Genomic DNA, 27,004 nt, shown 5'->3' with positions numbered 1-27,004 from the left:
CTGTTTGAATTGAGGTAGGGTCTTCCTCTTTCAAGCTGTAAAACTTGAGTTTCATAGATCACAATCAGTGACAGGCGGTGACCGGAGACCCGAGACAATTCATTCGCCCTAATCTGTGGCCCACAGTCTCTTCCTCTCTAAAATGTAAGAATCCATCACCCGTCCCTCTCAAGCTTGCTGGCTTTACCTCTGGAGCCGAACTACATCCCCCACAAGGCACCGCGCGTGGCTCCAGGAATGCCTTCCGCCTGTTCCCTCAGCTTCCCCTCTGTGGCTCCTACAACTCCCACAAGCCCCCTCGGCCCCAGGCCGTGGCCAGACCTGGGGTGGAGGCGGAGGCGCGGGAGTTATGGAGGGGGCGGGATCTGCAGGGAAGTGCGTCAGAGGAGGTGCAGGGAGAGTAGGGCGCTGTGGTCTGAGCTTGAGAGTGAAGCTGGCGGAGTAGGAGGATGGGCGGTGAGTGAGAGGGACCGGCGAGGCTGGGTGGGGGTCACGTAGCCGTTGGACGTTTCCAGTGGTTTAGGAAAAGGTCTCCTGCCCGTGCGCGGCTGTGGTGGGCTGGTCTGAGCGGCGAGGTTACGGTGGGGTTGTCCCTCGGCCCAGTGGTCTGGGAGGGGCCTGGTCGGGTCCCTGGGGCCCCAGGCTGGAGTCAGCGCCGGGCTTCCCCTCCCCAACCTCCACTAGCTTCCGCCTCCCTCTGCCCCCTGGTGCGCCCCGCGAGGTGACAGCGCCAGACGTCCGACATGGGAGAACCGCCGCTCCCGAGGCCGGGACCTGTTAAGGTCATTTGAGAGCACCAGGCTGAAAGAAGGTTAAAAAGAATAAAGACCCAGACCCAACTTAGAGAGTTGTCGTTAATTACTGTAATTGCCTTGAGCTCTCTTGAATCACTCCCCGTCTTCCAAACTCTTTAACCTTAGTTTGCCAGCCTGTTTTCTTGCTGCTTTGTAAGGTGTTTGGTGCGGTCCTGGTACATATTTGCAGTATTTGACTCAGCTGGATACGCCTTGAGTCATTTTATTGCGGCCTTTACTACTGCCATTGAGCCCGTGTCCACGCCTTGGGAGTGTTCGTATTTTAATTCAAAGTTTTCTTTAAGGTTGAGGCGACAGCATTTAGTTTGCAGTTGAGGAGGTTCAAAATTATAAGGGATGGGGAGAGTTGGTAGGAGGGGAGAATTTGGCAGTGTAAAGGAGCTTGGCTTAGCGTTACTGGATTAGGGGCGGGTTGGTATCTAGCATTATGTGTTGTTGTGTTCTCCTTGCTATTCTGTGCACCAGCAACAGCTCTTTGAGTTCACAAATATCTTGAACTCAGTCTTCCAGACTCTAAACCTTGTTTTTGGGTTTCCCTCGTAAGATTAAACTGGGAGGAGTGAGTTTCCTCTGCTTCCTTTTCCTACGCCCTTTTCACACTCAGGCCCAGAACTCTTAATGCTCTGCAGCTTGTATGAAAATTCTGTCAGCAATTAAAAATTTATGCATGGTACATTGCTAATTCTGGGCTTGTCTGTTGTTGGTATCTGTAATGTGTATGTCCTTTTCAGTGTTGTCTGTTTTAGTGCGCAGGTGATAGACTAGAGAACAAGACCTCTGTCTCCGTAGCATCCTGGGTATGTGAACCTTCAATAAGTACGTACATGATCGTGACTTTTGTTTTGAACTTAATTAAAAGAATACTAGTAAAAAAACCTAATGATTAGACATTACTTTAAATAGCCAAAGAATGGGGGCTAACAGGTGACTGGTTTCTTTCAAAGTAATCTTTGCCCTTGATTGAGTCTAACTTTTCTTCAATTTTATACAGAGCAGTCTGAATGCCAGAATGGATAACCGTTTTGCTACAGCATTTGTAATAGCTTGTGTGCTTAGCCTCATCTCCACCGTCTACGTGGCAGCCTCAGTCGGCACAGACTTCTGGTATGAGTATCGAAGTCCGGTTCGAGAAAATTCCAGCGATTTGAACAAAAGCATCTGGGTCAGCTTTGCTAGCGATGAGGCAGATGAAAAGACTTATAATGATGTACTTTTTCGATATAATGGCACAGTGGGATTGTGGAGACGGTGTATCACTGTGCCCCAAAATATAGAGTGGAATAACCAAGAAAGGACAGGTATTTCTCTTTCTGTCTCCTTTACGTATTCAATAATAGACAATGTTATGATGATGGCCTGATTATGTTTAAGCAGGTTTGTGAGTTCTTTCTCTCATCAGAGAAATAAATCTTACACGTCTCTTCTTTCCATAGCACCTTCCGCCCCCTTTATCTCCTGTGGCTTACCGTTGTACTCATAAATATTGGCTGGATCAGTAACTGCCCTCCTCGTCATGGGAAGGACATTTAAAATCTTTGTATTTATTTACCTGTCTGTTAAAAGCCTTTTTATTAATGTCACATGTCATTAGGAAATAATTGGAAAAGTATATTGGAAGATTTTAAATACTTGGTAACTGGTACAAAGGATTAGTATCCAAAATCAAGTCAACAAATGTGAATTGATAGTCCTTTTATGTGTTAACTGTGTTTTAGTAGAAATTGTCTCTCAGATTTATTTTGCAAGCATTCTCAACATTTAAAAATTTTAATTTCCAGTTATTAAAACTGGAACTTTAGAGCTCTTTGTAAGGAACAACCTTACATTTTGTTATTATTTGTGACTACTTCTCATAGCTCACAGGCTTGAGTTGCCATACATCAAAAGAATGGTAGTTGTGATTCAAATGGAAAAAAGAAAATAGTGTGGAAGAGGGGAAAGTTGGTTAAAATTTATTGTAAGATGTTTAGGTCTATGAGAACGTAGGAGTACTTAATATTTGAGTCTTAGCAACCATTTATCCTTCATTTAACAAATATTTATTGTATGTCAGGTTCTAGGGCCTAGTAGCTTGGAACACATTAGAGAAAGTAAAAATAAAAATTCTTACTTCTGGGATAGCTACTTGCATTCCAATAAAGGGCAACAGGCAATAAACATAACAGTATAAATAGTACATAATTATATAGTATATTAAAAGATGACATACGTTATGAAAAAATATACCAAAATAGGAAATACATATGATGTTGGTGGGCATAAGTTATGATATTCGGTAGTATAGGCAAAATAGGCTCCAACAGGAAGTTACCACTGGAGTGAAGACGATATACGTGAAGATGTTGGCCCAATAGGTAATGGTGGAGGCAGAGAGAATCTCATAGGGTGGAAGGAAGAACCACTTACTGCAAAGGCCTTATGTTGGGAGCATGCCTAAATAGTCAAGGTCCGGCAAGGAAACCACTGGGCTAGAATGGAGGGAGAGTGGGGACCCTGTCAGAGATGTGTGCCCTTGGGGTGGGAGTAGGGCAACTCATGCAGTGTTTTGTAGGCATGATGAGGACTTTAATTTTTACTCTGAATGTGATGGATCCATTGTGGGGGGTGGGGTTAAGCAGAGGTGAGCTGATCTAGTCACCTAGCTGGTATGTTGAATACAGGTGTCAGGCATTGGTGGAAGTCAAGAGACCAGTCAGGAAGCCTTTGCACTATGAATTAGTGCAATGAGAAATGAATGTGACTCAGACCATGGTGGTAGTACTGAACAGTGGCCGGGTTCTAGATATATTTTGAAGGTAGAGCCTCTAGGGCGTAAGTGGCAAACACAAGGCCCATGGGCTGAATCCCTCCACCTTGTTTTATCCGGCCTGGCACCTTGTTTCTACCCAGCAGCAGCGCTGAGCTCTCACTTAACTGTTAAGGAGTTGTTACATTTATACAGTCCTAAAATTACATTCAGCTCTTTGAAGGCAACCACGAGGCTGATGTGGCCCCTGGTGAAAGTGAGTTTGACACCCGTACTCTAGGATTTCCTGATGTGGGATTTCCTGCATGTGGGCAAGAATGACTGAAGTTTCCAGGCTGAGGAGCTGGAAGGTGGAATTGCCATTGCCTGAGATGGGGAAGATGACTGGTGGAGTAGGTTAGGGGGAGAGATCAAAGTTCCAATTTATATCAGTTTTTATCCCCTCCTCCTCTTTCCTAGTCTTACACATCTATTCTCATTCATTTTACTGCTCATCCCCCCACCCCCTTTCTTGTGCCGTGTCTCAAGCCTGCCACTGAGAACCACTAGCACTATTGGGCATTGATTTTGTATATCAGGACCAAAGAGGTTGCTATCTCCTCTGGGAATGTTTTTCTGTATCACTTTTTATTTAATTGCCCCAAAGAGATTTTTGTTAAATGCTTATAATTAAAACAACAAACAAACCTTGTTATTCCTGTTCCAGAGTCATTTGATGTGATTACAAGATGCATGAGTTTCACACTTAGTGAGCAGTTCATGGAGAAGTTTGTTGTTCCTGGAGATCAAAATGCTGGGATCGATCTTCTTCGGACCTGTGAGTACTTTGTTATCAGCAGGACAATTAGGGGGCGGGGAATAGGAAATAATTTTGCTCTTTTTTTTTAAACTCTGATTTTGGAACAAGATTGAGTTAGTACATTGTGTCAACTTGACATCAATAACAGTATTGATATGTTGATAACATATTTGAGAAGTTAGATACACACTTACCAAATTACAAATAAGAAATTAAAAGAGACAGAGTAACACATTGGATGACAAAATTCAGGCCCTTCAAAAGGAGTTACTAGTGAGCCCATGTAAAGAAGTAGTTTAACAGGGGTACATAATAAATTCCCATATTGGAGTTAAACACTTCAGTTACCTGAGTGCAAATAGGAATGTGTGAAAACAGTTGACTGCAAGCTCTGTATGACTCAGTTGCATGTCAGGCCTGCCACCGATGTTAATCCAGGCCTAAGTGGTAGTAACAAAGGTGTCAAAAATACATGAAAATATTTTTAGGAACACTGTATTCCTTGAGGGTCAGGCTACCCAGGATGTACTGTCTTCAGATTTGGACCTAGTTTCCAATCGACAGAGATATATTGGAGCTTTCTGGGAAGAATGATCATGTCATGAGATGAAACATTGATTTAATGGCAGGTATTCAATTTTGTGTCGCAAATACATAGGAAGAAGTTTACTTATGCTAATAATTTGAAGGAAAGTGAGAGAAAAGACATTTATGTAGTTCTGGAAGTAAAACTAGCATTAAGGGTAGATTTGGTTTGGAGTTGATATTAATACATTGCTAATAATTAAAATAATTTAAAAATGGAATGCGATGCTTTGTAAAGACATTGACTGTCTTCTCATGTGGTTAAAGAAATTTATGATAATTAATACTGCCATTAATTGAGTGCCAAGTATATACCAGCACCTGTACTTTGGTACTTTATGTATCTTTCAACAGGTTTTTTATCATTACCACTCATTGACTTGTTATTCCTGCCATGGATCCTGTAAGGACTTAGATTTGTGTGTGTGTAGAGCCAGAGCGTTGTATTTCAAATACTGTCTGTACTGCTTCATAGGGATGCTGGGAGGATTGATATACAAAGCGCCTGCAGAGCAGAGCCTGGCACGTAGTAAGCCTGTCCTGCTGAGATGAGGAATTGTTAACTCTTAGGGTCCTTTTGCTTCAACAGGACCCAGTGTGCTTTCCGTTCTTTTGAGCAGTGTGCTTTAGAAAGAATCCTCAATGTTCCTTTCTTACTTTTGAGAAAAGATCTAATTAGAATATGAAAGAAATTGCCATTGTGGAAAAAGTGTCTGGAATCCTGGTAACAGTTTTATTCTCTTTTTAAAAATCAGATCTTTGGCGTTGCCAGTTCCTGTTACCCTTTGTGAGTCTAGGTTTGATGTGCTTTGGGGCTTTGATTGGACTCTGTGCTTGTATCTGCCGAAGCTTGTACCCCACCATTGCCACGGGCATTCTCCATCTTCTTGCAGGTGGGTCTTGTCTTTAGACTAAACGTTTTATCCTTCTTCTGGCTCCCTAGAGACCAAAGAGTTGTAATTCTTACACATTCTTATATTTTTTCCCTGTCACGTTGCCCGAAGAACACTTACCGGTCCTCTTATCTAACCGCATTTTGTTTTGTTTTCTAAATTTTCCTCCAAGGTCTGTGCACACTGGGCTCAGTGAGTTGTTATGTTGCTGGAATTGAACTCCTCCACCAGAAACTGAAGCTGCCTGAGAATGTGTCCGGGGAATTTGGATGGTCCTTCTGCCTGGCCTGCGTCTCAGCTCCCTTACAGTTCATGGCTTCTGCCCTCTTCATCTGGGCAGCTCACACCAACCGGAAAGAGTACACCTTAATGAAGGCATATCGTGTGGCGTGAGGGGGAGGCCAGCTGCTTTACAATTGCCATTTTTATTTTTTTAAGAGTAATACTTTCCCTTGTCACCCCCTCCCAACTGTTTTTAATTTAACATTTTTTTTGCTGATATTTTATCTTGAAAATCCAATTTATTTATTCACACAGTTTTAAAAGCACTAAAATTTATATGCACTATTTGGAGTGATTCCGTATTTCAGACAAACTGATCTGGGGTCCGAGTCCAGACAGAAGGAGGTGGGTGGGCACAAGTTTGTTACAGAAAACCGGTAGTGGGGAGTTGACCCGGAGCAAGTTATGTCTGTTAGACTTTTCAGTAAAGTGATTAATTGTATTCACCCACCTGGAAATTTTACTTTTATTGGGAAACCTCATCATTTTCAAAACTTATGTTCACCTTGCTGTTACAGAAAGCCAGCCAGCCAGAAGTATTAGTGCTGTTTTCAAAGACTTCAGGTCCATAAAATAAGGAAATTACCTAGAATCCCTTCCCTAAATGTTGTCATCCAGTGTCACTGAGATGAAATATGGCAGCTGTTTATCTGCACCACATCTATCTACCAGAGAGGAGGTGAAAACAGCATTTACTCAAAATTCTAGCGTTGTAACTGCAGGAATTCCAGTTCAGCCAGACAACAAGATTAACCTTATTTTATTATTTTTTTTAAACTCCCCTTAGTAAGTCAGTAGGATTTTCAGTACCACCAAACCATTTTGGATTTTTGTTCCTTCCCCCTTAATGCACCAGGCTTATTCAAAGAATGCTTTCTGTTTAATACTACACGGGGGTCGCGGAGTAAAATTCTCCCACTGCTGTCTTTGTTTCAGCTGAGTACCATAAAGAACGGTCCACCACAAAGACCCTCTGGAGTTAGGAAGACCACTACAGCCACGCTGGTCGTTAACTTCTAACCGTGGTCTTTATTTCTCGTGGTGAAATGATGTGCCTTTCCTTGCCTAAATCCCTTCCTGGTGTGTATCAACATTATTTAATGTCTTCTAATTCAGTCATTTTTTGATAAAATGTCTATAAACATTGAGCTTTTAAAAAATTTATTTATTTATTTCATTACTGTAGCACTTGACAGATTTTTTAAAATGTAATTTAGTAATTTCTTACAATTCACTAAATCTGTCTTTTATAAAAAATAAAATAAAAAATGAGAAGAGACTCAGTTGATTTAAGTTTCAATACCTTAGCATAAAAAAGTACCAGAATCTGAATGAGTATCTCTGTGGTTCTCTGTGGAAATGCACTGTCGCTTTATAGGCCTATCTTTATGTTTAGTGTTTGGATCTCTATTTTATCTTCCCGGAAATGTGGTAACCTTGCCTCCATTAGAAAATAAGAGACTCTTTATCACTTATGTTTCAGTTTTAAATTATGTTTTCAAAGTAGTTTTGTGATCTCGTACTTACTGTGGCTATTTTCTCATAAATTCACTTCATGGCTGTGGATGTTTGTGTTCTATATTAAAGAAATAATCAAGTGAGCTTTTGACTTCCAACGAAGCTGCTATTGCTCTGCAGCTGATTATTGCCTGAGAAATGGCTGGCTACTCAGCTCTCTCTCTAACTCTTGAAGTGTTGTTGCCCTTCAGCACCTTCTGTGGAAAGTAGACAGAAAAGCTAAGCGAACAAATGCAAAACACTTTCGGGAATGGGATTTTAAAATTATTGAACAGGGCATTTTTGTATTGGGAATTATTTTAAACAATGGTCCCTGCCTCTCTTCACTCCAGAGCTGCGTGTGACTGTGACCGCAGTCTGTGGGGGCACAGTCAGAACTGGACTTTTGTGGTACAGCCTCACCAGTAGCATCATTTCTTGTGGGAAGCTGGCACCTCAGGCCCTGGTGCTAAGTGTGTGTTGTAGTTGGTGTTTTAAGCACATTGCAGTGTAGCTGAGATCATCCTCTCCTGTGTAGACATTTTTCTTTGGAATAAATAGGGCTATGTTTTATTAGATGTGATAACTACAGTTTTTCAGCTGTCTCATAATTCTAAAGAGGTAGAATCATATGAATTACTGATACCTAACCTTTTTAAAATTAAACTAATACATAAAATACGTGGCAAGTAAAGTCCTATTAATCCCTTTTCATCTAATCTTTGAAAGTAACTTCCAAAGTAAAAAATGAATTTTTGGATTTTTCAGAACATGAGCTTTATGGCAATGTAAGAAGCCTGTTTTAAAAATCTTAATTTTACGGCTCCCAACCTCATGAGTAAATGATATGAGTATCTGCTGTAGCCTTTTCTGCAAAAATACTCATTTCCAAATTTCTTAAAGATAGCCATAAAAACAGTAAAAGTTAACATACCATAAAAAGGGCACAATAATTCTGGAACAATTTGTTTATTCACTTAACCGTGCCTACTGTCTGTGTCCCAATACACCAGAGTCTCATGAATTTAATAGCAATGTGTTAAAGTTCCACCTGCCCTGCATGTTGTGTGTGTGTGTGCGTGCGCACCCATGCGCGCCCGTGCTCAGGGGAGGACAGACTTATAAGTCACTTAAAGGTGAACCGATTTAGTCACACAAGTGAGAATGAGAAGACCATACAGTAAATCAATTCAGAGTTTGATTGCTCTGCTATTCCAAAGATGATATTAAATTGTAGACTAGCAGTTAAAACTTACTATATAGATTCAGTCATCTTGAGTTGACTATAAAGTACATAGTGTGAGGGCACTTTTAAATTTAACCCTCATATTGGCTTTTATCCAATGAGATGAAAACAGTCTGTTGAATTAACCTGATTTGCCAGTGGCAACACTTGCTAAAGTTTCCTGCAGCCAGAGGAGCAGGTAATGGGGGCAATTCTGAAGATGCAAATCATCTCACAAGCTGGATGCAGCTTTGCCTGGCACAGATGGGTGGAGTCATTTGTCCTCCTTTCAGATCTGTGCTCACTGGGAAATAATGATTCATACCTTGAAAAGAAAATTAAAACAAGGAAGAACATACGTAGATAGGAAATCTTTTGTCTATTGCACATCAGGTGTTCAACACAATGTTGTAATGAGATACATTTTTTCCCTGGGATCAAATGACATGCCAATGGCCTGCAAATTCATCATGTGAAAATTCTAAATGGCAAATAGAATAGATTAGAATAATTATTTGCTATACAGAAGTTACTGTGAGTTATTTAAATCCTCTTCAGTGCTAAAATTTTTGTTAGCAAAATTAATACATTATTTGACATTAACATTGACATGCTTTCAGCAAACCTGTATAAAGATTCTATCTACCTATCTATATTTGCAGTTGATAAAAATATGAAATAAGAGAAAGATAATTCTCTTTGTTTCCACCTTTTAAAATATCTGAGTTTTCGGGTAATGCATCACATTTCTTCCTTTTTATTTAAAATTTTGTTTAGTTTTTGAGAGAGAGGGAGGGAGACAGACTTCCGTAAGTTGCCTCTCACACACACCCCAACTGGGGACTGAACCTGCCACAGAGGTATCTGCCCTGACCTGAATCCAACTGGCAACCTTTCACTTTGCTGGATGAGGTCCAACCAACTGAGCCGTACTGGTCAGGGCTCGTCTTTCATCTTCTGACTCAGTGTCTCAGAATGTGAACATGACCTTAGCTTTCCTGCAGAGCCATTCAGTCCCTCCCAATTTCTTAGACTTTTCTTGGTTTTCTTTACTCAGCTTGTATTGTCACTGGTGTGTTCACGAGGGGCTTTGATTCTTCTATTCCCATGTTTCTCTTGGCACCTTTCTTCACAGTCCTTAGCCTTGTCTTCCCAGTTTTCTTACTTTCAGCTTCAAGGTATCAAAGATGGCTGTTCAAAACTAAGAGCGATTCTGGGAAATAGATGTGCTATCTGACTTTAGCTGCTTAACAGTTCTAATCACCTCTGACTGGATTTATTATTCCTTGCCACACATTTTCCAAAATCTCTCGTAGAATCTTATTCTTCCTTAAATTCCACATTCTCTTTAATGAGGGAGTATCGGAATAAACTGGTTCCAGTTCCTCCAAAACTCACTTGCTCCTCTCTACAAAAGAAGAAATGTACCTGACTGGGGAGGTGACCGGGGTCATAGCGTCCACAAACAGTGACAAAGGGTGTGGTGGTTAAGTGTTCGCTCTAGAGACAAAATACTGGGTTTGCGGTGCCAGGTCTGTCACTCAGCCTCTCCCAGCCTGCTCTTCCCCCCTGAGCAATGCTATCATACCTGCTGTGACGAGGGTTGTGTCAATTTATTAGCTTAAAGTAGCCACTCAAAAAAGTGCTGGTTAAGACTGGTTGCCTTAAGAGGGCATGGGGTTATCAAACCTATGAAGCTGTAGTCCTCAGCCTGGGCTACACATTGGAATTGCCTGGAGAATGTTAAAAAAAATACGTTTGCCCTAGAGATTCTGATTTAGTTGGTCTGGGGTGTGGCCGCCATTTATAAACCTTTCCAAATGATGCCAGTGGGATAGCTCTGTTTGAAAAATATGCTTGAGAATATTATGTTTAAAAGCAAGAAATGGGATTCTTTCTCTACTAGTCAGATTGTTAGAAGGAGACAGTGCGCTCTGTCAAGTAAATAGACCTGGCAACAGTGCCTGCTTTCTAGAAGCCATTTCCCTCCTGTGCTTCGGAAGCATGCTCTTCTGCAGATGACTGGATGTTTGAGGGGGGCGCCAATCCACCACACTCTTCTGGAGATGGGTGTGAAGAGTCTGCCTGCAGGTCCAATACGCCCCCCTGGCTGGTCCGGAGATTCAGATTTGGCAGGAGGAAGTAGGAAGCCTTGTTTTTTGTTTTTTTGTTTTTTTTTTTTTTTTGCTTCAATCCCAGATTACTTTCTTTAATCCAGTACTTTTCAAGAATTCTGTAGCTGATGTGATGGGGCCTTCATAAAGAAAATGAAAACTTTGATCCTTGTCTGCTTATCAGTTCATTGTGTTCCTACTACTGGGTAGAACCAGTAAGGACAGACGCATACGCGATGGGCATTAACCTCTACACAAGCCAGAAATGCTTGAGAACAGACTTATAAAATGAGGACAAAATAGTATGTGCCTTGATACATTATTGTGAGGGTTAAATAGGAAGGTACATAGATCCTGAAATGTAAGAGCTCAATAGATGTTTGGAATTAGAGGCTAACACAGCACACGGAGGAGGTGGCCTTTGCCTGGCCTGTGGGGTCAGGCTCTAGTAAACGCAGGAATTGGAGCTGTGGTGACTTGCTGAGTGGCTGCGTGTGGGCAGGGATTAAAGCTGGGGCTGGTCCTAGTTTTGAGGGGGAATCTGGTTTCCTGTTAAGGTTCATCTCAAAACAGCTCAATTACACAGGCTTTTTAGCCAACATTGCTAAAGGTCATGTTTTTATCCTTTTTCTCAAACAGGTTGGGATTTTTAGTCTTTTGATGATTTCACTAAGTATCAGTTGATGATTCAAGATCAGCTGCATCAAAAGTCTGTCTTTATCTTGTTTAAATTGGATTTAGGTCCACTGAGGGGATGGGAGGAACTTGGATTCCTGAGGCTTGTTCTCAGTCTCCTGAAATCAACTACTACCACATACAGTGCAATTTGATTTGGATGGTTAATTATTTTAAAATTATAGTTGACATAAAATATATTAGTTTCAGGTGTATGACATAGAGATTCAACATTTATATACCTTACACTGTGGTTGCTATGATACTTCTAGTAACCATCTGTCACCATATAAAACTCTTAAAATGTTAGTGACTGTATTCCCTGTGCTATATCCCCGTGACTAGTTTATTTTATACCTGGAAGTTTGTACCTCTAATTCCCCTTCATCTTTTTCACCCACCTACTCTCCACCCCCCTGACAACTATTAGTTTGTTCTCTGTGCATGCGAGTCTGGGGCAGTGGATTTCAGGCACACCATAAGTTCAACCACTGGGCATTGTTCATGAGCAGTTACAGTAAGTTGCACAGAGGCATTTTCCTGTTGCACTGGACGTAAAGGAGGATTCAAAGATATGAAAGGTAAGAAACTATCTTTAAGAATTCTAGGAGAGTTCAAACATTGGGGCTATAATGCCTTCTAAGACTCATTTAGAGGCAGCCAAACCCATTTTTGTCTTTTATTGTTTATGCGATTACAGTTGCTCTTGCTTTTTCTCCCTTAGCCCATCTCCCCTCAGCCCCCACCTCCCCATCCCTAGGCAGTCCCTATATCATTGTCTGTGTCCATGGGTCAAGCATGCACATATATGTTCTTTGGCTGATCCCCTTCACCTTCTTTCAACCAGTCCTCCTAACCCAACATCTGTCAGTTTGTTTTGTGTATCTATGCTTCTGTTTCTAATTTGTTCATTAGTTTATTTTATTCATTAGATTCCACATATAAGTGCAATCATATGGTGTTTGTCTTTCTTTGACTGGCTTATTTCACGTCACCTTTTTTATTGCTACATAGTATTCCATTGTGTAAATGTACCACAGCTTTTTTATCCACTCATTTACTGATGGGCGCTTACACTGTTCCAGATCTTGGGTATTGTAATTAATTCTCCTATAAACAAAGGAGTGCATATATTTTATTGTGTTGGTGTTTCAGGCATCTTAGAATACATTCCCAGAAGTGAAATTGCTGGGTCAAAAGAGTGTTCATTTTTAATTTTTTGAGGGTAGTCCATTCTGTTTTCCACAGTGACTCAGACAGTCTGCATTCCCACCAAAGGTGAACTAGGGTTCACTTTTCTCCACATCCTCACCATCACTTATTTGTTGATGAATTGATGGTAGCCATTCTGACAGCTGTGAGGTGGTATCTCACAGTGGTTTTAATTTGCATCTCTCGAGCATTTTTTCATATGTCTGTTGGCCATCTCTATGACCTCTTTGAAGAAGTGTCTATCTATTCAGATCCTTAGCCCATTTTTAAAAACTTGAACTGTTTGTTGTAAGTGTTAAATTGTATTAGTTCTTTGTATGTTTTGGAGATTGTACCCTTATAAGATGTACGTATTATTGGTGAATACAGTCTCCCACACAGTGGGTTCCTTTTCATCTTGCTGGTGGTTTCTTTAGCTGTATGAGCTTTTTAATTTGATGCTGTCCTATTTGTTTATTTTTTTCATTGTTTCCATTGCCCGAACCCTAGGAGATGTATGGGCAAAAATACTGCTTTATGAGATATCTGACATTTTACTAACTATGTTTTATCATAGAATTTTTATGGTTTCATGACTTATATTTAACTCTTTTACCCATTTTGAGTTTATTCTGGTGTATGGTATGGTGTAAGCTGGTCTAGTTTCATTTTTTTGCATGTATCAATCCAGTTCTCCCAACACCATTTACTGAAGAGACTGTCTTTACTCCTAGTATGCTCTTGCCTCCTTTGTCAAATATTATTTGACCATAAAGGTGTGGATTTATTTATGGACTCTCTGTTCTGTTCCATTGATCTATATGCCTGTTCTTATGCCAGTAGCAGACTGTTTTGATTACTGTGGCCTTGTAATACAGTTTGATATCAGGTATTGTGATCCCTCCTACTTTGTTGTGCTTTCACAAGGCTGCTGAGGCTATTTATTTGAGGTCTTTTTTGGTGCCATAGAATTCTGGGGATATTTGTTCTAGATTTGTGAAATGTGACATTGGTATGTTAATAGGAATTGAGCTGAATCTATAGATTGCTTTGGGTATTTTAATGATGTTAATCTTCCAATACATGAACACAATATATGCTTCCACTTATTTGTATCTTCCTCAATTTCTTTCTTGAGTGTCCTGTAGTTTTCCAAGCACAGATCTTTTACCTCCTTGGTTAAATTTATTCCTAGGTACCTTATTTTTGTTGTTGTTGTGCAATAGTAAGTGGGATTGTTTTTTAAAATTTCTCTTTCTGATAGTTCATTATTGGTGTATATAAATGCCATTGATTTCTGAGTATTGATTTTGTATCCTGTTACTTTGCCAAATTCATTTATTAGGTCTAGTAGTTTTTTGATGGAGCCTATAGGGTTTTCTTTTTTGTTTTTACCTCCAATTATTTTATTTTATTTTATTTTTTAAAACTTAAAATTTTTTTGGTTCAAGTACAGTTGTCTCTACTCCCCTGACCCCAACCATCCCATTCCACCCTTGATCCTACCCCTGTTTGGTTTTGTCCATTATCCCCCCCCCTTTAACTCGCCATTATCCGCCCCCCGCCCCGACCTCCCCTCTGGTTACTGCCCGTTTGTTCTTAATTTCAATGTTTCTGGTTATATTTTGCTTGCTTTGTTGATTAGGTTCCACCCTATAGGATTTTCTATGCACAATATCATGCTGTCTGCAAATAACAACAGTTTTACTTTCTCCTTTCCAGTTTGGATGCCTTTTATTTCTTCCTCTTGTCTGATCACTGTAGCTAGGACTTCCAGTAGTATGTTGAATAAGAGAGGTGGAAGTGGACATCTCTGTCTTGTTTCTGATCTTAAGGGAAACATTTTTATTTTTTGCCCATTGAGTATGGTGTTGGCTGTAGGTTTTCCATATATGGCCTTTATTATGTTGAAGTATGATCTCTCTACTCCCACCTTACTGAGAGGGTTTTTTTTTTCATAAACGGGTGCAGGATTTTATCAAGTGCCTTTTCTGCATCCATTGATATGAATATGTGATTTTTATCCATTTTGTTTATGTAATGAATCACATTTATTGATTTATGAATATTATACAGCCTTGCAAATTCAGAGTGAATCCCATTTGATCATGGTGTATGATCTTTTTGGTGTATTTCTGTATTTGGTTTAAAATATTCCTGTTGAGGATTCTAGCATATATGCTCATCAGGGATATTGGCCTGTAATTTTCTTTCTTTGTTGGTTATGGAATTAGGGAAACCATATTTTATTATTCTAACTACCCAACTATCGCTCCAGACAGTGCTTCCCAACCCTCCTCATTTGCAGTAAGATGATTGGAGGGATGAAAGGGAGGAAAAGGCTTTGAGTCATTGAGTGGCAGGTGCTGGGTCTACTCCCTCTCCTCCACCACAGAGTGGAGGTATGGACTCCAACCTGTGTACTAGTCACCAGTCAAGGTGAAAAAGCAGAGTTGCTCTGGAGTTAATTCTTGATTTTTGCATCAAGAGATCTGCTGTAGATTTAGACATATCTGCTTATAACCCCAGCTCTTCCTTTCACTGGTTGAGAAAGTTTCGACAAGTTATATCACTTCCGGTGGGATAAGTCACTGTTCATGTTTGTTGTGAGGCTTAAATAAGATAACACACACAAAGCACTTAGCACAGTGTTCAGCACATCTTAAGATTTCAATACACTTTTACACAATGGAATTCTATGCAGCAGAAAGAAAGGAGCTTCTACCCTTTGCAACAACATGGATGGAACTGGAAAGCATTATGCTGAGTGAAATAAGCCAGGCGGTGAAAGACAAATACCATATGATCTCACCTTTAACAGGAACCTAAACAACAAAACAAACAAGCAAGCAAAATATGACCAAAGACACTGAAATACAGAACAGGCTGACAGGGACCAGAGGGGAGAGGAGAGAGAATTTCAGGGGAAAAGGGGAAGGATTCACAGGAACAAGTATGAAGGACACATGGACAAAAAATACAGTGGGGGGAGGGGGAATGGGAGGCAGGTGGGGAGCACTGGGGTGGGGTGGGCTGGGTTGGGAGTATAAGACAGAAAAGTGTACTTAGCCCTGGTTGGTGCAGTTCAGTGGACTGAGCGAGGGCCTGTGAACCACACAATCACGGTTCAATTCCCAGTCAGGGCACGTGCCTGGGTTGCAGGCCAGTTCCCAGCAGGGGACTCATGAAAGGCAACCATATGTTGGTGTTTCTCTCCTTCTCTCCTTCCCTTCCCCTATAAAGATAAATAAATAAAATCTTTAAATAAAAAAAAAGAAAACTGTACTTGAACAATAATTAAATAAATCTAAAAAAAGATTTCAATAAATGCTATTACTAACATGCAGATAATTTCAAATCCCCAGCCCTACCTTCTCTCCTAAACATATGTCTAAATTTCTAACTGCCTCAAGACAGCTCCATTTGAATATTCTCATGGTACCCCAAACTTAATATGGTCAAATGCAAACTTATCGTTCTTCTCATAGTTTCTCCAATTCCCATTTTCTTTATGTTTCTCCCATCAGCTAGACTTTCAGTGGTGACATTATTTTTAACTCCTCCTAGTCCCTTGCCTTATATATTCAATAACTTATCAAGACTTCTTTATTCTACTTTCATAATGCCTCTCTCTCGAAAACCCTTGTTTTTTCCTGGTTCAGACTACTAGATGATGACAGTAGCCTTTTTGCTGGATTCCTTTGTCACCAGCTCTTTCTCCTGTAACCCTTTTTATACATAAATTTGGTCATAACAGCCTTTTAAAAAAATTTATTTATTTATCTATCTTTAGAGGGGATGGGAAGGAGAGAAGGAGGGAAACATCAATGTGTGGTTACCTCTCATGTGTCCTCTACTGGGAACTGGCCTGCAACCCAGGCAGGTGCCCTGACTGGGAATTGAACTGTGATCATGTGGTTCACAGACCCTCACTCAATCCACTGAGCTACACCAGCCAGGGCTCACAACAGCCTTTTATTCAAAACCTTTCAAAGACTACCCGTTGCTTATAAAAGCCATCTAGAATAGTCTAAATTGAGTCTCATACCCAAGCTCTAGAATTAGTTGGTTCTATCTTTGCAACATTTTCTGTTCTCCTGCTTTTTAGTTGGACTCACTGTTAGTTGTACCCTGTTTGCATTTTCTTTAACCCATGCTTTTTATTGTCTTCTTTGTTACTGGGATACAGTTTTTCACATATTTGAATTCTGCCCATACCACCTCACTAAAATTAGTTTAAAGAGTCACAACTATTTCTTTGCCAAATAGAATAATTTAAACCTGATTTCAAATGTCTGATTCTTCAGAATTCCTTTTAGCATGCTGAGTAAACTTTTGTGGTTTTTATCACTTTCTACCTTGTATAACACCAATTAGTATGAATATCTTCTTCCCTACTAGGATTTATTGCCTATCTAGTCTATGCATCTCCTAACATCTCCCATATTGCCTTGCCAAGAGTAGTCTCAGGAAATCAGAGAGAGGTTTCTGAATGTTAATCCTTAGATTATTAGAGAGCCCCATTGTAAAGTACACACTTTCTACCTTACAGAACACTGGTTAATATGTATATATCATCTTTACTACTAGAACTTAATGCCTATCTATTCTTTATACCTCCTAATACCTCCCACATTGCCTTGCAAAGAGTAGTCTCAGGAAATAAGAGGTTTCTGAATGTTAATCTTTGAAATTATTAGAGAGCCTCATTGTAAAATGTATACTTGCAACTGCACTCTCTAGGAAAGAATTAGAATTGATTGACAGGAACTCAAGTTTAACAGTGTGGAGGGAAAGCTCTCTGCTGGGTTCTTCCAGGTAACTGAGATGTGCAGATATAGTTGCCTCCCACCTGTGCTGAAGAGGAATTGGGTTCAGTTCTATGTCAGTTGTGATGCCATGCGTACACTTAAACTCAGTCTCTTAGGTTTTTGTGATCTTTGCACATTTCGTAGTAAGTGCTTATACTAGGAAATATTTAAATTTTTTTGTTGACTTGGTTAGAAGACACATTCAGAAGACACATTTCTTTTAAAGAAAATTAGATTCTTGGTCAATGAATAATTTTTATGATCTACATTATTCCTGAAAATTACTTATTTATCAACAACCTTTTAATATTGTTCCATTTCTCTTAGGATAGTTTACAAGCTCAAAGCCTTATACTTTGATGCAATTTCTATATTTTAGATGCACTGGCCTATGAGCTTTTTCAATGGACCATGCCTGCAGCAGTTTAAAAATGTGGCTTTATAATTCTTTGATCATTCTTCCATTGAAAGGGGGGCTCTCTGTCCTCTCCCCTTGAATCTAGGCAAGCTTGTGATTGCTCTGACCATTGGAGTTTGGTTGAAGTGATACTCTGAGGTCACAAAAGGCTATATGCAGCTTCAGATTGAGTCTCTTGGGACGCTTGCCTTTAGGATACTTACCTGTGAGATGCTCTGTCTCATAACCCAGCTGCCATGCTGTGAAACTCAGGCCACATGGAGAGACCCTTTATAGGAGTTACAGTTAAAATCCCAAGCTAAACTCCCAGGTGCAGCCAAGCTCCTCCTCCAGCCACGTGCATCAGCCACGTTGGATGTCCAGCCCTGCTGAGCCTTCAGATGACTCTGACCCAGCAACTATCTGCTGTAACCCAATGAGACTCTAATCACGAACCACTCAGTTGTGCCCAATCAGCCTACAGAACTGTAAAAGATAATAAATCGTTGTCTTACACCACTACATTTTGGAGTCATTTATGATGCACAGTATCTAGAAAAATGCTCTTTTCTCCCACAGGATTTCAAAAGTTTTCTCTTTTTCTGACCATGCCACCCACTCTACTTCACTCCCCACTTTTTTACCTGCCTAATTTCTATTTATTCGTCTAGTCAAAGCTTGATATGTACTTCTTCAGCAAAATGTTCCCTGATCGTCTTTCTTGTGTTAGTTCTTCTCCCTCTCATTTATTTCTAAGAACCCTGAAGTTCTTCACTATGGTGGGCCATAAAGTCCAAAGCAGAGAGTGTCTCTATTTGTCATCATTCCTTTTAAACTCCATGGGCCCTGTCTTCCTGATCCTTAATAGTATCTAAGGTAGATTTTGGGGTCACTTAATAATTAATGAAGTCACCTTCTAGAGGAATATGAAAAAGTTCAGTCTGGTCTGATAATCACAGGCCAGTTAGTGAAATTACAGCCAGAACAACAAAGTTCCAGCGCCCTCCTCTCCTGGCTTGGGCTTGCCTCTGGCCGGGAGGCCTACAAAAGGGAAAGGATCGGTCAGCTTCTTCTCTCTGTCCTTAGTCACTTTTTTTCTACATGGACAGTTATGCTTCTGACCCCTCCATGGTCACACACTGAGTAGATTAGGGGAAAGGAGTTTTATTTATGTGGTTGGTACAGTTGTTATCTCACCTTGAGGCTCTAGTGGGCCCAGGCACAACTGCAGACTATTTTAAGGGCTCTCCCTGAACGTGGGTCCAGCTGCCCGCCATTTTGAAAGCCAATACCGGAGAGGCAGGTGCTGATGTAAAGACAAGTGGTTTTATTCAGGTGCTGGCAACCTGGAAGGTGGGGACTCTCGTCTTAAAGCCCATCTCCACATCTCAGCGCAGGCAGCGGGTTGTAGGAGGGAGAGGGACGAGGAGAACAAAGACACCAGGGCGAGAGGCTGTGGACATGCAGGCAGTGTCCTTGCTGGTCCCGATATGGATCTTTATGTCAGCACCGTGGGGCTGGTCAGTGGCAGCCAAGTCCCTGCAGTGGGGCGATCTGCGTCACCCAAAGTCTCGTACAAGCAGGAACTGGACCTGCTGGCACCTCCAGTGTGCTTACAAAGAAACTACTGGTATGCGGGTTCTTTTTAGCAGTTCATTAGTACAATATGTTCTAGTTCCATTTTGTGGTATGTCAGAGTAGTATGGAGTTTTTAATTCCCTGTCACAGGGTCACTTTTGGGAGCTTCTCAGAGACCTTCTCTCTGAATACCTGTAGACTGCAGTTCTTTTAACAAGTGAAATTAATGTCTGTCCTTCAGCTGTCAGCTTACAACTTCCTCTGAGTCCCTGGGTTCCTGCCAGGCTAATGCCTCTGTGTCAGGGTCCTGTTACTTTCAGGTTGTTCAGGAGTTCTTTTTTACAGGATGCTTGTCAGCTCCTTCTCTGGGTAAGATATTTAGCCTCCAGGAAACAAGAAGAACTAATGGATATCTAGACAGTAAGAATGTAGGTTTCTCCCAGCTCACCCTGGGGTATCGCTGCTTCTCTGCTTCAGGACCACCTAGCCAAGCCCTTTCATCTTTAGGCTTTTCAGAAGTGAGTCGGATTTCTCTTCCAGGGTCTTCAGAGTCCAGGGTATGCGTGACAAGCTCTCTGAGTAAAACCTCTCTTAACTGTCTTAGTAGAGTAAGGGGGAGGCAAGCCCCCTCCTCACCTCAATGGGTGGGCCTAGGGAAAAGCCCATAGCCTTCAGTATGGGCTTCAGTACCTTCTCTGTCTAGAGAATGTCTGTCTTCTAATTCTCCAAACCTTGACTGATCCCCAAGGCTCCCCTTGAGGACAATAATGAGCTAAAGCCACAGATCCATTTTTAGATTACTTTCTGCAAATCCTGCTCAGGGGTCTAACATCTCTATTCAGAATGTAGAACTTCTGATAACATTAAACTGAGATAATTACTTGAATTACATTTAAATCCAATGAAACATTATTAAATATAATGGTTTTGTTTAATATTTTCCTCTTGTCTGGCTTCACTCATAGCACAGAAATGCTTAGTCAGTGCCTCATGTATAATAGAATGCTCAGTAAGTACTAACTGAATGGTGCATGATAAATAAATACATTTAGATTATATAACTGAGTTTTGTTTTTTTATGAGCTAATCTTTTAAATCTGGTTACCCAGAATACTCACTTTTCAGATGTAAGTACATGCATATATACATAGCTAGTACATTTTGAGCTTTGTCGTTCCTCCTGTCAGTCTTCAAACAAATAAAAGTTATTTTCTTGGTATGTATTTCCTCAGGAGAAGAGAAGTATTTTTATTTCAAAAGATAAAGTTTCCCTGTAAGCAAGCGCTGCTGCATATTTAGCTATGAAGTTAGTTAAATAGACAACATAGAAGAGAGTGGGAAGCATTGTGGAGAATGAAGTTCTGTTTAGTTTATTGAATGCACTATAAATATCCTATAGAATTTTCTTTCCTTCTTAATAGCCTACATTAGATGAATTTCTAAGAAGCAAGGATTATGCCCATGCAGTTCTTTTTACTGTGTGTCACACCATATCATTTCCCACACTGAGAGGAACTAAAATCAGTATATACTTTTCTGGGGTTGACAGGAAGGAAAACAACTTGCTTTACGGGAGGGCAGGAGGAGGATGCGTTGGAGAGCATTACAAAAGAGGACAACCCTCAGACTGATGGGGGAATGGTGCCAAAGATTTCATCTCTGGTGCTTATAGCTTGCCTCTGCAAGAATTCTTGTCATGAGAAATTTCAATCTTAACATTTGTTTCTTGTGGCAATGTAAGACTAAGAGATGGCTCAAGTGATGCGTTCTTTGAAGTCACACTCCTAGTGGAGACAACATAAAACGGAGAAGGCGACTTCTTTCAGGGTCCTCTTCCCTCCTGCTTTTAGTTCCGCTTCTTCTTGCACAGCCCAGGCCCCTGGCTTTCTAGGGGACTCATGTTTGGGATCTTATCTGGCCTTTGGTGTGTGTGAGAGTGATAGCTCCCTAAATGTGTGCTTCATTCCTTTAGGCTTCTTCCTGCTGAATAGCTGGCAAAATAGCCGTTGAACTGATTTGTGCTGCTGAGCTAAGGAGTCACACCTTCCAAGTAAGTTGTTTCCATTTTAACCTTCGGACTTTCAAGACCTTAATCTTAATTTTTTCTCCTTGTTCTTCTCCCTTCCTGCCTTTCTTTCTCAGTATAGTTTTTGAGCAAGTCAGCTGGCGCCAGGCATTGCAATAGGCCCTGGGGATGTACATTGGACCTGTGCCCTCATGGTCATCACGTGGAACATGGGTTGCCATGCAAAACACATCATAAATCATTTTCTTTAATATGGAAGCATAACACATTGCATTTTCGAGTCCGTGAATAATACTCAGGAGTCATCAGTCATGCTCTTACTTGCTCATTTGGCAAGAAAAATAATATCTATTCAACATGTTTGTCTCAACATTCTAAGGGTGGAATCTGTTGTTACTATAGAGATCAAGAAATATTTTGACCGGAAGAATAGTTTGGTGCCCTTCAAACTGTATTACTTTTTCTACTCATAGGGCTAGTCTCTGTGTACTTGTCTCCCAGGAATAAATAAGTCAACTTTGTCCTGTTGTCCCCAGTTGTGGCAGTAACCTCAAGTAACTCTTCCACATTCTAGTTTTAATGCAAATGTGCTGAATGTCTCTCCTCCACCCATCTGTGTGGATGACATGCCAATAAGCTTAGGCACATGCACGTAGATAGCCTAACCTGCCTATCAGAGTGTCAGACCGAAAGGAAGTTGTTTTCTCATGTTCCTCTCTAGTTCTATGATGAACCAGTTCAACATATGTGCATATCTCTGCATGCTATCATGTTTAAAATATTTTCCCTGAAGTTTTTTTGCATAATAAAACTTTTGGATTTTAATCTCAATTTTCTTTTATTTCATACATGTTCTTTTGTTCTTATCTTCTAAAAGGAGTATTAAAAGAAAAATATCTGTAAGTAATAGCAATATATAATAACTCATTTCCTCAAAACTATCATGCTAATTTGATAATACGCTCTTTCCCACATTAGGTTTTGGCTTTTGTGTCTTTCTTTTTTTTAATCATCTTTACTATATATATTTTTTCCATTACCATTTAGTCTCCCTATATGCCTTCCCCACAGCAATCACCACACTGTTGTCCATGTCCATGAGTCCTTTTTTCCTTTCTGCTCAATCTCTCTACCTGCTAAACTCGACCCCCCCCCACTAGCTGTATCTGTTCTCCATCTATGAATCTGTCTCTGTTTTGCTTGTTAGTCCAGTTTGTTCATTAGATTCCACGTATGAGTGAAATCGCATGGTATTTGTATTTCTCTGACTGGGTATTTCACGTAGCATAATGTTCTCTAGGTGCATCCACACCATTGCAAAGGGTAACATTTTCTTCTTTTTTACATGTGAGTAGAATTCCATTGTGTAAATTGTCCCATAGTTGTTTTATCCACGCATCTATTGATGGACACTTGGGCTGCTTCCATATCTTGGAGACTGTAAATAATGTTACGATGAACATAGGGGTGCTTATGTTTTTTTGAATTAGTGTTTTGGGTTCTTTCAGATGTATTCCAGATGTGGGATTCCTTGGTCAAAAGGTAGGTCCATTTTCAGTTTTTTGAGGTGTCTCCATACTGCTTTCCATAGTGGCTGCACCAGTCTGCATTCCCACCAACAGTACAAATGGGTTCCCACTTCTCCACATCCCCACCAGCACTTGCTGTTTGTTGATTTACTGATGATGGCCATTCTGGCAGGTGTGAGGTGGTATATCATTGTGGTTTTTAACTTGCATTTCTCTGATAATTAGCGATGTTGAGCATCTTTTCATATGTCTATTGGCCATCTGTATGTCCTCTTTGGAGAAGTGTCTATCAGATCCTGTGCCCATTTTTTAATTAGGTTGTTTGGTTTATTTTGATGTTGAGTTTTGTAAGTACTTTAAATTTTGGATAGTAACCCCTTGTCAGATGTATTGGTGAATATATTCTCCCATTCTGTGGATTGTCTCTTTATTTTGTTGATGACTTCCTTTGCTGTGTAAAAAAATTTTAGTTCAGTGAAGTTCCGTTTGTTCACTTTTTTTTGTTTCCCTTGCTTGGGGTGGTATATGCAGTAAAAAAACTTCTATGAGCAATGTCCGAAATTTTGCTGCCTATGTTTTATTCTAGGATTTTTATGGTTTTGGGTCTAACATTTAAGTCCTTGATCCATTTTGAATTTATCCTTGTGTGTAGTGTGAGAAGGTTGTCTAGTTTCATTTCTCTGCACATGTCTGTCCAATTTTCCCAGCACCATTTATTGAATAAACTATCTTTAGCTCATTGTATGTGCTTGCTTCCTCTGTCAAATATAAATTGACTATACAGGTGAAGGTTTATTTCTGGGTTCTCTGTTCTGTTCCATTGATCTGTGTATCTGTTTTTATGCCAGAACCATGCTGTGTTGATTGCTATGGCCTCATAGTATAGCTTGATATTAGGATATTAGGTAACATGATTCCTCCAACTTTGTTGTTCTTTCTCAGAGTCGCTGTTGCTCTGTGGGGCCTTTTGTGGTTCCATGTAAGTTTTTATTCTAGTTCTATGACATATGTCATTGGAATCTTGATATGAATTGAGCTGAGTCTATAGATTGCTTTGGGTATTTTAATGATGTTAATTCTTCCTGTCCATGAACATGGTATGTGCTTCCACTTATTTTTTTCTTCCTCAGTGTCTTATAATTTTCTGAGTACAGGTCTTTTACATCCTTGGTTAGGTTTAGTCCTAGGTATTTTATTCTTTTTGAAGCAATTGTGAATGAGATCGTTTTCTTAATTCCCCTTTCTGTTATATTACTATTGACATATAAACTCGCAACTGATTTCTGAATATTAATGTTGTATCCTGATACTTTGCAAATTTATTTATCAGTTCTGATAGTTTATTGGTGGAATCTCTTGGATTCTTCATGTACTGTAGCATGTCATCTGCAAATAAAGACAGTTTTACTTTTTCCTTTCCAATTCGGATGCCTTTATTTCTTCCTATTGTCTGAATGCTGTGGCTATTGCTAATTCTAGTACTATGTCAATTAAGAGAGATGAAAGCAGACATCCCTGTTCTGTTCCCAATCTTAAGGGGAATGCTTGTATTTTTTGCCTGTTGAGTACAATGCTGGTAGTAGGTTTATCATATGTGGCCTTTATTATATAAGGCTTTTTGCTTCTTGGGAGTTTTTTGAATACTGCTTCAGTTTCATTAGGTGTAATCTGTCTATTCAGGTCCCCAGATTCTTCCTGATTTGGTTTTGGAAGACAGCATGTTTCTAGGAATTTATCCATTTTGCCCAGGCTGTCTGGTTTATTGGTATATAATCATTCATAATATTTTCTTATAATCCTTTGTATCTCCTTGGTCTCAGTTGTTATTTCTCCTCTTTCATTTCTGATTTTGTTTGGGTCCTTTCTCTCTCCCTTTTTTTTAAGACTTGGGTTTTTTTAAAAAATATTTTATTTATTTATCTTTAGAGGGGAAGGGAAGGAGAGAGGGAGAGAAATATCAATGTGTGGTTGCCTCTTGTGCAGCCCCTACTGGGAACTGGCCTGCAACCCAGGCATGTGCCCTGACTGGGAATCGAACCACAATCCTTTGGTTCACAGGTCCACGCTCAATCCATTGAGCTACGCCAGCCAGGGCACTTTCTCTTTTTTTCTTGATGAGTGTGGTTAAAGGTTTGTCAATCTTGTTTAAGACCCAAGACTCTTGTTATTGACTCAATAATTAAGTGGGGGAATGTTCAAGCTTAATGCAAAATCTGATGCAGTTTCATTGCTTTCCTTGTTCAATCTTTCGAATGTGGCAGCCACACAGTACATAGACTCACTCAGTAACATCTACTGCCCCTCACTGACTAGTACAGTGAGGTTGTTGTGGTTCACTCATGTGCATTCCAATCTACTCTTTTTGGCTTCCAGGTTAGAGTGATCTCATGCAAACCATTCTCATTGTATGAACAGTGGTTGGACTTTTTGTGGACAGACCTTGTATTTTTGGTAACTTTTGACTTCTCTTGAATTCAGAAGTGATACAAATGAATTGCAAGAATTAGACTAGTGCTTATACAATAGACTTTAGATTAAAGGAAAAAAATGTAAGGAACTTCAAAATTGAAAAATAAGAATCATAAGGAAAATTTTAAGGCAAGATGCCAATTTCTAAGTAAATATTAAGGGCAATGTTCTGACTTTAACCCATTTGAGTTAGTTTCTCCTTCTCGGCAGTCTGGATATAAAGTCCTAACTAAGTGGGAAGAAAAAAATTCCACTAAATTGGTCTGCAAAGGCTTTGTAGAGAAGGTGGGAAGCAAGCTAGGATTTTTTTTTTTTTTTTTAGCCTCACAGGAGAGGTGTGATGTGAACAGAGGTCATAAAGCAGCACCTTTCCCACCTCTTTTTTTTAAATCTATGTGTTCTTATTTATTTATTTATTTTTAGAGAGAGGGGAAGGAAAGGAGAAAGAGTGAGAGAGAAACACCAATGTGTGGNAAAAAAATGTAAGGAACTTCAAAATTGAAAAATAAGAATCATAAGGAAAATTTTAAGGCAAGATGCCAATTTCTAAGTAAATATTAAGGGCAATGTTCTGACTTTAACCCATTTGAGTTAGTTTCTCCTCAGCAGTCTGGATATAAAGTCCTAAGTGGGAAGGAAAAAATCCCACTAAATAGGTCAGCAAAGGCTTTGTAGAGAAGGTGGGAAGTGAGCTAGGATTTTTTTTTTTTTTTTTTTGCCTCACAGGAGAAGTGTGATGTGAACAGAGGTCATAAAGCAGCACCTTTCCCACCTCTTTTTTTTTAATCTATGTGTTCTTATTTATTTATTTATTTTTAGAGAGAGGGGAAGGAAAGGAGAAAGAGTGAGAGAGAAACACCAATGTGTGGTTGCCTCTCATGTGTTCCCTACTGGGAGCCTGGCCTGCAACCCAGGCATGTGCCCTGACTGAGAATCGAACCAGCAACCCTTTGCTTCACAGGTCTCACCTCTTTTAAAAGTCATACAATTTCTAGAATCTTTCTTTGAAATTATATATAATGCCTTTAATAGGATCCCCGAGATACATTTACATTTTTCTTGCTTCTCAAAGGACTTTGCTCAAAATACTTCCTTATTTAGGACTCCTCCATAATCTTAGTGTTATATGAATCCATATTGTCCATCAATCTCATTTCAATTTGTTTGGTTAATTATTTTGATTTTTCTAACTATATATTATTTGAGTTCATTTTATCTCATTATATTCTGCACTCACCATGTACTACCCCTAAGTTAAGCGCTTCTCTTCATGGTTCTCTGAATAAGTCACTTTCTGTCTTCATTTGGTACCTTTTACCCTACCTGGATTACCTTCCTCATGTCCCTCTATTTACCCAAATTCTACCCCTTC

The 27,004-nt window shown here is 39.9% G+C and overlaps 1 protein-coding gene across 3 annotated transcripts; it reads left to right on the top strand.

The window, feature by feature from the left end:
- The first annotated feature begins 350 nt into the window (after window positions 1–350).
- On the top strand, window positions 351–7,264 carry CLDND1 (claudin domain containing 1). 3 transcript variants are annotated; one of them, XM_037058910.1, is made up of 5 exons: window positions 351–456; window positions 1,807–2,113; window positions 4,268–4,378; window positions 5,701–5,838; window positions 6,011–7,264. In XM_037058910.1, the coding sequence occupies exons 2-5, from the start codon at window positions 1,825–1,827 to the stop codon at window positions 6,229–6,231; spliced, it is 759 nt and encodes a 252-aa protein (XP_036914805.1). In that variant the 5' UTR covers window positions 351–456; window positions 1,807–1,824; the 3' UTR covers window positions 6,232–7,264. The 3 variants fall into 3 exon arrangements, with proteins under 3 accessions (XP_036914805.1, XP_036914808.1, XP_036914807.1); XM_037058912.1 differs by lacking the exon at window positions 351–456 and adding an exon at window positions 1,530–1,612; XM_037058913.1 differs by lacking the exon at window positions 1,807–2,113 and having other exon boundaries at window positions 384–456.
- Window positions 7,265–27,004: the final 19,740 nt, after the last annotated feature.

The sequence above is a fragment of the Sturnira hondurensis genome, unplaced genomic scaffold (genome assembly GCF_014824575.4).
Source record: "Sturnira hondurensis isolate 20B ecotype Veracruz unplaced genomic scaffold, ASM1482457v3 Scaffold0010428, whole genome shotgun sequence".
Taxonomy (NCBI): domain Eukaryota; kingdom Metazoa; phylum Chordata; class Mammalia; order Chiroptera; family Phyllostomidae; genus Sturnira; species Sturnira hondurensis.
The sequence above is the reverse complement of the archived record's forward strand: the minus strand, read 5'-3'. Positions and strand labels throughout refer to the sequence as shown.